Source organism: Oryza brachyantha, chromosome 1, assembly GCF_000231095.2.
Source record: "Oryza brachyantha chromosome 1, ObraRS2, whole genome shotgun sequence".
NCBI classification, from domain to species: domain Eukaryota; kingdom Viridiplantae; phylum Streptophyta; class Magnoliopsida; order Poales; family Poaceae; genus Oryza; species Oryza brachyantha.
The window spans coordinates 22,803,574-22,817,564 of record NC_023163.2 but is presented as its reverse complement, the minus strand read 5'-3'; the positions used below and the strand labels follow the sequence as shown (position 1 = coordinate 22,817,564).

The following is a 13,991-nucleotide window of genomic DNA, read 5'->3' as shown; positions in this document are numbered from 1 at the left end:
TGTCTCTCTCTTCAATAAATAACCTGCCACATCACTAAATTGCTTGCTTATGTCATATTACCCCTTAGGTCTGCATTGAGAGTGCCCTCCGCCACTAGTTCAGAGTGCTGTTCACTTGCCTAATTTTCACTCCATAAAAATCAGCTATGTCCTGACTATATTATTGAAATCGATGACACATCTTATGCCGGTAAATTAGACTATCATAATGCTGAGGTGTTATCTTATAATATCAGGAGGGCATCATAACAACAATAGACATAAGATTAATCGTTTCTTGATTTTATAAAATAATATTTGTCTACTGTGCACCGCAAATAAATCAATGAGACAGAGAGCAAACCGATAGCTGCAATTCCCATGTTTTTGACATGCGCCGAGCGTTCCCCATATCAGAGAACTGATATCCCTTTCTTCCATCCGCTTCAATAAACTTATCCCCATATCGACCAACCCCCCATGCGCAAAATCAGAGAACACCACCATCATTGTCGCTATTTGGTGGCACCCTTATTCTCCGCATTTCATCAAACATGTTCACTGCATCCTGCAATGTTCCTTGCCATGTGTTTCAATCGCTGTAATCATGGTTGTCCGCAATGGTCGTCCGAAACGGGGTTCCTTCTAGCATACATGTGGCCCATTGGACGAGACTTGGCGTGCCGCCTATTGGGCCTGAACGGGGTTGTGATCAATGTGCGGTCCATTCTAGATGGGCCTGAACGGGGATTCTAATGGGCGTGCGGCCATCGAGTTTGGGCAGGAACGGATTAGGACGAAAATGACACCAACTCAGCAGGAAACAGTAAAAACACCCCCAACACCACTGACGGATTGGGGAGATTACTGATGTGGGCACGGTGGGTTTATGTGTTAGTGATCACGTGGCGGTGAGAAGTATATTAGAGGAACTTGGTCACGACGCCACGCGGCGATGCCACCAAATCGTGACGGTGATGATGAGCTTCGACTCCGGTCCGCAACAGCCAACAAGGAGAGTGGTGAACTGGTGATGGAGAGAGCCGAGCGACGCAAGAGGTAGGGGGGCAGGGGCAGGGCACGCCGCGCCGCAGCAGAAGACGAAAGCGACGCCGACGCGCGCGGTAGGCAGCGAAATGCTGGAAGATACGGGCGGAGTAGGAATGCCAGGAGACGGGGATTGGGTGCTGCCGATCTGGAAGGCAAAGGAGCGGGACGCGTCCACGAATGTGGGATGAAGCAGGCCAGTCGTCGTGTATGCTCGCGAACGTCGTCGTGTATCGCCTTCCAACCTGGGGTGAAGCAGACCAGCCGGAGAGCGAGCGAGCAGCTATCCAGCAAGGCAATAGCCGCGCGCGAGCTCATTGAACAGGAAAGCGAGTGTAGCACCCGGACTGTCGGAGAGCGTACGTCTTGCGACGCTGCGAGCTAACCGAGCTTGAATACACGCGGCATGTTTTACTGAATACATACATACATGCTGCACGTTTGGAATGGGATATGGTCACGACGATCAACCAACGTGTGGAGATCAAAAAGTTTAAAACCGTTCTATGAATCTGTTTTGGGAAATGAATCAAGAACATGCGAGCATGAACCACGAATCTGAGAGACACCAGGAACAGATCGAGGGACAAAAAACTAAGATTGGAGGACTTGCAAGGCAGGAGCGTCATCTTGGGTCATGATCTCCTCCTCGAGCCTCTTGGCGACGCCGCGCGCGAGCTCCTCGAGGAAACCCACGAACCCCTCCAGCGTCCAGCCCCGCACAGGGTCGGCCTCGAACGACCACGCGACGGCGCAGCCGGCGGGGTCGGGCTCCACCTGGAGGGTGGCCGTGTACCGGCCGAACCCCTTGTTGGTCTCCACCACCTCGTAGCTGTACCGCCGCCCGGCCGGGTCGAGCTCCAGCAGCCTCTCCCTCGACCACCCGGCCGCCGCCGCCGGCTCCGCCTTGTTCACCGGCCCGGCGCAGTAGCGGACGCACCCGGGCCGGCCATCGGCGCCCTCCACCCTCCGGCACGTCTGCACCGAGGGTACCCATCGGTCGAGGGAGCAGAAGTCCCCCAGCAGCGCCCACGCCTGGTCCGGCGTCGGCCCCTCCACCGCGGCGCGCACCGACCCGTGCCACGTCGCCGCCGCCTGATCCTTCCCGTCGTCGTAGGGGACGTCAGCCATGGACGCCGCCGGCCGGTGACCGGAGTCGTGTGCTCTGGTTGCTGCTTCTTGGCGCATCATGTCGTGCCAAATGGCGAGCGAGCGATGGAAAATGGATACTAGATGGCTGTTCTTGCACCGTTTGCGGTTTGCACGAGCTAAGCTAGCGTGGAAGCCATATGTATTCGTTGTCGCGTGGGGAATAGTTTTTAGCAGGTTGATCTGTGTGCTTGTATGTCATATAAATAGTTAATAAAAATATAAAAATTTTTGATAAGATGGATTAATATGATTTATATCACTCTACAAACATGTAAGTTTAAATTCAACTTCTATAAGTTATAGCAAAAAAAATAAACAAAACTGAAACTAAGTATACGTATATTTATAATTGCTTTTGTTATTTTTGCTACAACTTGCAGAAGTTGAATTTAAACTTGCATGTTAGTGGAGTGATATAACTCATATTAAACTATCTTGTTAATTTTTTCATAACTTTTGATGACTATTTAGATGACATCAAGCAACGGGCGTATATACACCCGTGTGCTAAAAATTGCTTCCATCGTCACGTTCACTGTTTTTGTATGGCGCGTGCGCTAGATCGAGACGAGACCAGGGAATCAGCTTTGTACTTTTGTGGTGTAGCTGCCGCCCCGTCCAAAGAGACGCGAACGTTTTGTATTTTGGGTGGGTGTGTACATGGCTAGTGGTTACTGGCCAGTCAGGCAGTCACACGTTGTGTGATGTGTCTTTATGCTTTCTGGTAGAGGAATTAGAGGTGCCACCTGTGATTGATTTCCTGCTCAGCTATTCACACTTTGGCTGTGTGCATGCATTTCTACGACGCTAAATTTCTACTACCTTCGTCTTGAAATAAAATCATTTTTCAGTTTTTAAATACAATGTTTTGACTCTTCGTTTTATTTAAAACTTTTGCGATTAATATTTTTATTGTTATTAGATGATAAAATATAAATAATACTTTATGCGTAACTAATTTTTTTAAATTTTTGTGCAAAATTTTTAAATAAAACAAATTGTCAAAGCATTGAACATAGAAATTAAAAAATAACTTTATTATGAAACGGGGTAGTAGACATGTCACAGATCTAGACGAAAGGAGTATCTATGGTGAATGACGGACAGTGATTGGTAAACCAATTAGATGGGACATGATCAGCGTAGTCTTTCTGATTCGAGGTTAGAGATCTATATCAAAATTGAAATTACTATATAAAGTCCAAATTTTGTCGAGCACTAAATTTCAGCAAATATAAAAGAAGAATGATCTATGCAAAAATATAGTCGCCCACCGTGGGGCTCGAACCCACGACCACAAGGTTAAGAGCCTTGCGCTCTACCGACTGAGCTAGACGGGCTTGGATACCTTGTAGATCAAATATCACATTATATAAATTGCACTATAAACATTCTGCATCCTGAACTTTCGGTTACATATTTGTCTCCTTATGTTTGCACGGTTTCACTTACACGTACAAGAGATTAACAAGGAGACTAGTTCCATTACAGTTCCTTGATTCAGCCACTCATTCGTGCAATCAGTAAGACAGAGATATATAGTTACAGCTTCCATGTGAACGGCATCACACAGCAAATGACAATAATTTCTATCTCTGCTGGAAACTCAAGGTTCTAATGGAGTAAGCATATGTAAAAGCGAAGAAAATGGTAAAGCCAGCTAGGACTGCAGCCACGACGCCCATGAAGTCCGGGTCATAGCCAAAATAATCCTTGATGAAAGGTCTGACTTGCTTATCAGGTTGGCCTGGGACCTTGATAGAATCCTCCACATCTCCATATTGTGACACAATAAGACCGTATACTGTCCATGCCACCGGGCAAAGCCAATAGTACCAAACCCACCATTTTGGGATTTTCTGAAGATACATGTAAATCGGATCAACTTTACAGAAACTGTACTGCAAAAAGGTTTTAAACTTGAATATAGATAAGAAAGCGACTTACCAGTCTTGGGATGAAGAATCCCGAGAAGAGATTGAAAAGGGTGTAAAAGGCAGCACCCAATATAGAAGCAACCTGAAGGTTTGGTGATACGGCGACGTTCATCATGCCGTAGTAAGTGAAATAGAGGAAGGTGAAGAATGAAACATAGAAGAACCAAAAGAACTTTGCTGGTGTCCACTGGAACGCCATCATTGGGTAGACAATAAGAGTGTAAATGACAGTCTCAACGAACACATATGGTATCTCCACAACAACCTGACAAAATTGAACACATTGGTGTACTATTTGTTATAACAAGTTTTACATATATATTGAAATGCTGTTATTGTCTCATTTCTGCTGCATGATTGTGACAATGCTCTAAAGTTTCCATGATATTACATCCGACAGGTTTAAGGTGTTCTGGGTTCAATTGAGCTGAGTAATATCACTGACCTGAGCTAGAGCATAAGGTATAGCTGAGTACATTCCAGCTGCCCGCTCTCTGTAAAATACAGTCCTTTCCACAGCAACAACAGGTTGAACAGTTACAGAATTCTCAAATCCAACAAACAAGACAGCAGCATACATTGATCCAATGATGACCAAAAGATCTTTTGAACTCTTCCTGCCAAAGGAGAAACAGTTAAGTACCCAGTGATAGGTATCTATGAAAAGATTAAATGACTCTGCAGATAATAACTTAGCCTGATAAAAAATACATACATCTTGTGACCAACCCTCCAAAATATAGTCCCCAACATTAAAGCAGTAAACAACGCAAAGAAAATCCTGACAAGATTGTAATCAGGACTTCTCCAGTAAGTCCACCATTGTTTCCAGAGGCAGAGCTTGAACTGACTAAAGGTGCTCTGCGAGTATTGACTAGGAAAGTTGAGGTCATCCGATCCAGGAGGTGGCTTGCTCAGTTCCTTTACTAATGCTTTGGTTCGCCTGGAAATAATTAGCCATAGAAAAAGGATAGTTGTTATATAAATGCCTTGAGAGTTAAAAGAGACTAAGTCCATTTTTTGCTTCATTGCCAGATCTTAAAGTTCAAGGTGGAGAGTGCATGCTAACAATGTAATGCTGCCTTCACTCCTGGAAGAAATTGAACTATTGAAGGAACATTGCACTTACTGATGCATAGTCGATGACTTGTAATATTCAGCAAAATCAATATCCAATCGAATTTCTGATGCAGCAGAGCTCACATCCAGCATCCATGTGGCTGGGTTGCGATTATCTTCGATCTTTGGGACTCCAGGAATTGCCTGGTTTGATAAAGTGGGCAAAAAATAAAGAATATTTTGAGATGCATAGTTCACAAAGGAGCTTGAAAGAATATACACATAACTGCAGAATCTCTTACAAGGTACTGCCACACGATTACAGGGAAATTTAAGCTATGGGGATAAGTGTAGTTTGGATATCAGATAACAAACCTCGAAGTACTCAACAACTTTATGAGAATTTGTACCCAAGGGTCCAGAATATATAACCTGGCCTCCTCTTTTCAGTAGCAACAACTGCATGGTGAAAAATCAAGATCTTCAATTAACAAAGAGAAGTAAAGCAGAAATTTTGAAATAATGTATACAGTAGACTATACCTCATCAAAAGCTTCAAAAATGTCAATACTTGGTTGATGAATAGTGCATACAACGGTTCTTCCAGTATTGACAGTGTTACGTACAGTTCTCATAACAATAGCAGCAGCTCTTGCATCAAGACCAGAAGTTGGTTCATCCATAAAGATAATTGAGGGGTTTGCCACAAGCTCTACAGCAATTGTCAGCCTCTTTCTTTGTTCTGTTGACAGCCCATTCACACCAGGGAGGCCCACGATAGCATCTTTCAGACCACTAAGCTCAACTAGCTCCATAACTTCATCCACAAAGATCTACACGCAAAAGTCCACCTCAAACTACTTATCAATCCATCATTAAGAAAAGGTTCATTCACGATTTTATCACATTAAAAAAGGTTAGTAGCATAAACTCACTGCATATGGACACAAGTTGATAGTAAATATTGCAAGCAGAAGTACGTAGCACAAGAACAGACCTTCTTTTCTTGATCATTGACCTCCTTAGATAGGCGCAGGAAAGCAGAGAAGAGTAGGGATTCCCTTACAGTAATCTGTGGGGAGTGGATGTCATTTTGCTCACAGTAGCCTGATATTCTAGCAAATGTTGCTTGGTTCTTTGGGTAACCCGATATATAGATTTCCCCTTCAATATATCCACCTGTCTTTCTCCCAGATAAGACGTCCATGAGGGTAGTCTTTCCAGCCCCACTAACACCCATAAGGGCAGTTAGAACACCAGGTCGAAAAGCTCCAGATATTCCTGACAGCAGTTGAAGCTTATCGGCAGTTACTCCCTGACTCTTCATTTCCTGACATATACACAGCTTGGAAAATAAGATTACAAGTTATGAAAATTAATGTTGCTACAGCACATGAAAAGCTTGAGTTGAGGAAGCTATATATCCTGCACACTCAAAAGGCACTACCATAAAAATATGTTAAGTAGCATCACCAAGTCTCTACAAACTACTACTACCTACACCCATTAGGTGATAAGCTAAATAATACAATCCGAAGAGAGTTTCTCCGAGAAACCAGTATTACAGAACAAGAAATCCATATGTAGACGAAGGTTTTCGTATGGAATGTTTGTGATCACTATAACAATATGAAATGGAAATCCAGGTCAGAAAATGAAGAAGAATGAATAGGGACAAGCATACACACCACAGGCATATCAACATAATAATTTATCTCATTAAAGGACATGTAGAGAGGTTCAAATGGAAGAACCATCCCTCTTCCTGGAGCAGTTCTGCCAGCAGCATTCATGAATGACCTATCAGAAGTGTTTGCGGAATATCCACGCAACTGCTGAATCACCTTATCCACTAGAAACAGTTAAAAGCATCATTTCAGAAAGAGTGCTAAAGACAAAAAAGATAAGTATCTTTCTGAACATGAGGAAGAGAGAATATGACAACAAATCGGAAATAAACTTACGGGTGATGATTGAGTTTTGGGATACAGGTTCTGGTGTTTCGTATCCAGTTCTCTGTTTTAAATGTGCGTTCTTTTTTCCTTCCTGATTGTTCTCCTGACTATCAGTTTCTTCAGGGAGGATGGATTGTGGTTTTCCAACAGCTAATTCAAGAAATAGAATAATCAATTGAATAAGTGGCCATTGCCAAATGTCAAAACAATGTCTTTGAATGACAATAACTATTTCTCAGAGAAATTAGATATATTATATGTATCCAATGTACTCCCTACGTTCCAAAATATAAACATTGTCTTTACGCTGATTCTCATAAATTCCCTGATTCTGATGATTCTACAACCAATCAGGTGCTTGGAAAGGGAATCTCAGCAATTCAAAATTCAAATTTCAACCACTGAAGTGACTAAAAAAATCTTTTGACTAAACCTTAGTATTTGCTAAACAACCTCAAAATGCTTATATTTTGAAACAGGTGTTGTATTTATTTACGGCTGATAAGTAATGACAAAATTAACTAAACATTCTTATTATTTTAATTCAGAGGTACAGATGGAGAGAAATATCTAAAGATGAAGTGTGCTAATGAGAGAAATAGCTCCCAATGAATGTGAAAGATATAAAAACAAAATCAAGAATCCAGAATTATTTGGGCTTGCAGAACACGATCTTATTATTTGGCATCTATGATTTTAAATTTATAAATTTAAAATTTTTAGATTTTCGTTACCTACTTGAATCAATATTTGGAACTGCAGAAGAAAGTCAAACAGAGGCACTATACATGTTATACTATACTAAGTGCACTAGCTGCTCACTTGAACAGGCGAAGTTAAGGAGATAATCTGTTGTTTGGATGCAACTCAAAACTGATTGATACTAAGTACAGTGTAGCTACTTACGGTTCAGGTACATAAGCGATAGCGCGAATAACACGTTGAACAGAATGGTGAATCCTAGAAGGGCTCCAGTTGCAATCCAGTACCATTCCTTGTTGGTGAAGACACCAGAGTTTTCTAGAACTGCCACTCCCAATCTTTTTCCATCAGATACCTACTAATACACAATCAGAAAGTCAAGAAGACAATAACCACTGTTACCTACCCAGGAATGGCACAATAAGGTGATAAAGAGTGAACTTACAAATTTGTCCATCCACCTTGGAGAATGCATTTCATTGGCAGAAAAGGCAATGTATGCATAAGTAAGAGGTGAACACCAGTAAGCCCACACCCACCATTTAGGGATTGCATCTGTAACAATATGAATATGAATGGTTGAAATTCAAGTAACACATGAATTGACTAATATTCTAATTCACAGTGATCCTTTATTCATTTCAACAGCCACATCAACAGTAAACATTGACGAGTAGCCACTATAAAAAGTTACTAAAAAGGACCTTTGCAGTAAGAGTCCTGGTATTTGTGTTTCATTTCAAAAGGCACTCTGATTTTTAAGAATCATTACATCCCCTTAATACCCATGTCACCATTGCAAGGATAAAGAGAAAATACGTGTCAGAAAATATGAGCAGATACCTTTTGGTAGGATGAATCCTCCGAGCACAAACATGATCAGAACTGCAAGAGACCCTGCAGTATTCGTTACCACAACAGTCCTGCATAAGCCAGCAGTAACTCTGAACAGTCCTGCAGCCAACTGCTGAAGCATGAAGACTACAAGCAGGTGTTTGAAGAACCTACAGCAAGATGAACATAGGGATGTTAAGGGCAGAGAGTAACTATATAAATTCAAAATGGTATAGTACATTAGTAGGTTTGAATCTTTGAGAAGGTGCACCTGCTAGCTTCAGGGGCAAATCCCATGGTGTAGTAGGTTATTGCAACCCAAATTATTGATTCGAACAGCGAGCTAGGGATTCTCACAAGAACATTTGGAAGTGCAAAAGTCCATGGCCTATAAAACAGGAAGTCCCTATGTTTGTAGAATACCGGGAGCCTTGCCAGAGTTAAAGATAAATCAGCAAAACCACTGAACATATTAGTTATCATGACAAAAATAAGTGCTCCTATATAGATTTGTCCATCATCCTCATCTCTTGTGTGGAGCTGTGTCCGCAAGAAAACTGTTGATGCTATTAGTGCAACTAATATTCCCTTCAAAAGAAAAGAGACAAAATTAGATATGAACTCAAACACCTTAGTCTTCTAGTATATACAATATTTTTTTATATTGCACCAAAGGGACACAATTCAAATGATGGCACAGCTATATGATTAGATAGTTTAGATCATTCCACTACTGTGCAAAAAAATAAGCACTCCTTCATTTATTAAGGCTATCAAGGATCTCAAATCTAGATACCTGAACTGTTTTGAAAATGTAGACAAATGAATTTCGCTTCATGAGAAGCCATTCCTTGGAGCACGAGGTCTTGAGAAGCTCCAAAGTAGAAACAGACTGCTTGGAGAATACCAGAGCAGACTTGTGGATTTTCCTCTTGTTGAAAGGAACTGAAAGCTGCTTTTTTAGGCTCTTCCCCATATGAAATTTCTTAAACTTGGCAACAAATTCAGGTACTGATACGTAGTGATAAGGTTTCTCGCTCTGTGTCCAGTACTGCTCCTGATCTTTCTTTGATGTAACCTGTATAAATTACTAACTTTTGTCAAAAGTAACTACGATTAGTGCCTAGTAGCATTTCTATTGGTCATATCATAGACAGTTACTAGCTATAAGCCTATAATAACTTGATATTCGTAAAGGTCTAAAGAACCATTGCTTTGAAACAGGCTAATATAGGAGTTGGAGTTTGTACTAACTTCACAATAAAAGCATGTCAAATTTGTCTGCTAAGTCCCCGGAAAAAAAAATGTCTGCTAAGCAAATTAAAAAAAGGTTGTTACGTTGATGACAAACCTCCTGTAAGAAATCAGCAACACCTTTCCTCTCGGGGCAGCGGAACCCACACCTCTCGAAGAACTCAAGCACATGCTCCCGGGGGCCCTGGTACACGATCTGCCCCTCGGAGAGTAACATGACATCATCGAAAAGCTCGAAGATCTCCGGCGCTGGCTGCAGCAGAGACACCAGGACGGTGGCTTCGCCCATGTGGACTATCTGCTGGATGCACCTGACGATCTGGAAGGTGGTGGAGCTGTCCAGGCCGGTGGATATCTCGTCCATGAACAGCACCTTGGTCGGGCCGACCAGCATCTCCGCTGCCATCATCCACAACCGGATTTCACCAATGGATCGCAGGGGCGAAAGACAACAAAATATGAGGAGAGGGGGGAGCACGCACCGCATCCGCACGCGGGGATGCCTACGTACCTGTGGTGAGGCGCTTCTTCTGGCCACCGGAGATGCCGCGCCGCAGCTCGTCGCCGACGATCACGTCGGCGCACATGTCCAGCCCGAGGATCTGCACACACCAGTGCCATCAGATTCAAGCGCTGGTACATCACCAAATGCATCGCGATCTCCGATCTGCGAGGGGAGCGGGAAATGCAGCAGCGAGCTCTCCCCGGCTCCCACTTCCTCTCTGCGGCAAACGATCGAACACCTCGTCTGCAACTTCCTCCTCGGATTCGCGCTCTGCTAGAGCTAAAGTGTGGAATAAAATAAAACCGAACGCCAATGGTTCGGTGTGGCCGTGTGGGCTGTGTAAGGCTAGCCGGGCAGTTGGGCTTAACTGGACGGTAAAGAGGCTATATTCACTGGGCCCAAATACATGGGCCACGTAGGCTGTGCAGTCTATGGGCATCTCTTCTGAGATAATGGGCCAACTGATTCCTCATTAGCTCAGTTTAGTAAAGGAATAAGTTCATCTGAGATCCCTTAACTTAACGTCGAGTTTGTTTATGGTCCCTTGAACTCCAAAACCAGAAATGTGTGTCCCTAAACTTGTAGAAACCGTTTATAGAACGTCCCTCGATAGTATTGACTCAAGTTTTGATCGGTTTTTGTTGACGTGGTATAAGGTAGATCCCACGTGTCAGTTTTTTTAATTTTTTTCTTTTCCTTTGTTTTCTTCCTTTTTTCTTTTCCAGCCGCTCGTCGTCGTCCATGTACACAGCACCCACCGCCTCCGCCTCCCTGGCGCCAAACGGGAACGCAACCACCAGCGTGAACGACGTTGTTTGCGAGTTCTTGGAGATCGTCCTGCTGCACTGCATCGGCAGGATCGTGTTTTGGTAGACTAGTACACATGCATGTTGATCTCGTTGAGCAACGCGTCCAGCTTCACGGAGTCCGCGCCCGGCCTGGCGACCGAGGCCGCCGCCGCGTGGCTCTGCCGCAAGCTCGCCGGCCGCTCTCTGAGCCTCCAGCCTGCCTCGGCCGTCGTACGTCATCGCCGCTCACCCGACTTGGTTGCCGTACGTCATCGCCGCCTGCCCGCCTCGGCCATCGCACGCGCTGATCTGCGCCTCTAGGAGTGTGCCTCCAGCTTACCTTGTCCACCACACGCGGCGTCGTCGCCATGGTGAGCCTGATGAGCTTAGGGAAGTGCACCTCCAGCCTGCCTCGGCCACCACATGCCGTCCCGACCGCTGTGTGCCGTCGTCGTTGTCGTGGTGGGTCTGATGAGCTTAGGGAGTGCGCCTCCAGCCTATCTTGGCTGCCACACGTTGTCTCGGTCATCGCGCACCGTCGTTGTCGCCTTGGTGGGCCTGATGAGCTCGGAGGAGTGCGCCTCCAGCCTCGGCTGCCACGTGCCGTCATCGTCGCCATGGTAGGCCTGATGAGCTTGGGGGACCGGGGGAGGCGAGGATGGCGACATGGTTCTCAGGGTCCCATGTGCCCTTCTAAGGCACGGCAGGCTTGGCCTTGGTGACCGGGTTAAGCGGGTGGCAGCCAGGGAGTGGCTAGTTGGGCACGGCCGAGCCAAGTAGGCGGTGACTACGGAGGAGGCGGCTAGGTCGGGATGGCGGCGTGCGGCGACCGAGGCAGCAGGACGTCGACTTTGGGCGGCGACCGCATGAGAAAAAGAAGGGAAAAGAAAAAACTGACACGTGGGACCCACCATATGCCACGTCAGCAAAACTGGTCAAAACTTGAGTCAATACTGCCGAGGGACCTGTTTTGAACGGTATATATAAGTTTAGGGGTACATATTTCTGGTATTGAGGTTAAGGAATATTAGACAAACTCGACGTTAAGTTGGGGGACCTCAAGTAAACTTATTCCTTTAGTAAAGAGATGATTTCATAGAACAAAAAGATCAATTCGTGTAAAAAGAAAGAATGGAACGTAGCTAGTAGTTAGTACGTACCCTGAGAATGTAATCTGTCTGGAGAGTGCTCCCCTCGACTGAAGTTGCCTACACATCAAGCAGCAAATCAAAATGCCGGACGTCGTCAGCGTGAATCGAATACATGGTTGAAAAAAAATGGCGAAATGATCAGTGACAAGGATGAAGCGAGCGGCACACCTTCATGAACAGGTCGACCTCTGGATCTGGGTATATGCCCAGCTGCCTCTCCTTCTTAGCCAGCTCTTTGAGCAGCTCTGCACACACACGCACGGCAGACGAGCGCCACGTCAGCACTAGTGAACGTACGTGTAGTTCATGTATTTTTTATTTGCCACGTCGAAGGGCCACATGACTCACCGTATCTCTGGCCTACCCCCTGGCACTTGGCAGAGAAGTCGAGGGTCTCTTTGACGGTCATCTCGCCGGCGTGGACGTCGTGCTGGCTGATGTACGCCGCCGTCTTCTGCGGCACGAACTCGTCCAGGCCGTAGCCGTTGTACGTCACCTCACCGCTCACCTACACATACGCACCGGCCGACGTCAATTACAAAGTATCTTCATGTCGATCGGCACGGTGGTTGCGTCAAAAGTTCGATGACAAGATCAATAGATCATATATATGTGTATCAGTGTATCCACCTCAAGGGTTGGGTCGAGCTTGCCGGCCAGGGCCAGCAAGAGCGTCGTCTTGCCAGATGAAGGCGGGCCTAGCAGAAGCGTCATCCTGCAGGTGTGGCAGATCGAGCAAGACAGACAGTTGGTGTGATTCCGATTTTGAGAGTGCAAGCTCGCCGTCGTCGTCGATCATATGCGTAATGCACGAACGTGTACCTCGACGGCCTGACGACGCCCGAGACGTCCTTGAGGATGTCGAGGGTCTTCCTCTTGGCGAAGTTGAGGCCGACGAGGGCCAGCAGCGACTCAGCGACGTCCCGCGACACGTTCGCCAGCGTCGGCAGCGCGCGCGTCCCGACGTGGCACTCCGCCTGCACGCTCAGGTTCCTGAACCTCACCTCCACCGTCGGCATCTGGATCCCCGCCCTGCCAAGAACGAACGTGCGATCACGCTAAATCAATCGCGAAGACGTACCTGCGCAACGCACGCCGGGGCGTGTCGGTGTCCACGGGACGGGACCACGGCCATTTGCGCTCGTTTAGCTCTACCGATCTATGCGGGCGCGGAGCTTCTTGAGGAAGCGCTCGTTGTCCTCCTCGGCGACCTGGAACACGCGCTCCACGAAGGCCTGCCGCTGCGCGAGCTCCAGCGTGCGCACGTCCACCTCCCTGTGCGCGTACCACCTGCGGCCGCGCCCCACGACGCCGCCGCCGCCGCTGTCGGCGTCCGCCCGCATGAGGCCCGTGCGCAGGCGGTCGAACGACGGCAGCCGCTCCAGCGCGGCCCACCGCAGCGCCTCCTCGTCGTCGACCTCGTCCGCCGCGCTGGGGCGCCGCGACGACGCGCCGGAGAAGTAGGCGCTCACGTCCGGGCTCGCCATGCTCTGCAGGCTCCGGCTCAGTATCTCCATGATGGCGCCGTCGTGTCGGGGTGCGTTCACCGCCTCCGCTGGCTCTGGCTCTTGTACGTGCTGCTGCTGCTGCTGCTGCTCAGCCATGCTTGCAGGGACGTGTGGATTTGG

General features: G+C 46.4%; 2 protein-coding genes and 1 non-coding gene across 3 annotated transcripts; all 3 read right to left on the bottom strand.

Moving 5' to 3' along the window:
* Positions 1–1,417: 1,417 nt before the first annotated feature.
* Positions 1,418–2,269, bottom strand: LOC102721507 (lachrymatory-factor synthase-like). The gene has a single exon (XM_006646215.3). The coding sequence runs from the start codon at positions 2,215–2,217 to the stop codon at positions 1,621–1,623; it is 597 nt and encodes a 198-aa protein (XP_006646278.1). The 5' UTR covers positions 2,218–2,269; the 3' UTR covers positions 1,418–1,620.
* A 1,176-nt stretch (positions 2,270–3,445) lies between these two features.
* On the bottom strand, positions 3,446–3,518 carry TRNAK-CUU. The gene has a single exon. It is a non-coding gene; the product is annotated as a tRNA-Lys (tRNA).
* Positions 3,519–3,568: 50 nt separating this feature from the next.
* On the bottom strand, positions 3,569–13,967 carry LOC102721227 (ABC transporter G family member 38). Its single transcript, XM_040527453.1, has 23 exons — positions 13,519–13,967; positions 13,186–13,395; positions 12,994–13,078; positions 12,712–12,871; positions 12,532–12,608; positions 12,373–12,420; positions 10,431–10,521; positions 10,017–10,318; positions 9,462–9,743; positions 8,937–9,253; positions 8,675–8,835; positions 8,277–8,386; positions 8,036–8,186; positions 7,139–7,279; positions 6,863–7,026; positions 6,172–6,504; positions 5,717–6,007; positions 5,550–5,633; positions 5,245–5,378; positions 4,831–5,058; positions 4,561–4,732; positions 4,126–4,380; positions 3,569–4,037 (listed from the first exon to the last, which is right to left on the bottom strand). The coding sequence occupies exons 1-23, from the start codon at positions 13,965–13,967 to the stop codon at positions 3,768–3,770; spliced, it is 4,515 nt and encodes a 1,504-aa protein (XP_040383387.1). The 3' UTR covers positions 3,569–3,767.
* Between the last annotated feature and the right edge of the window lie 24 nt (positions 13,968–13,991).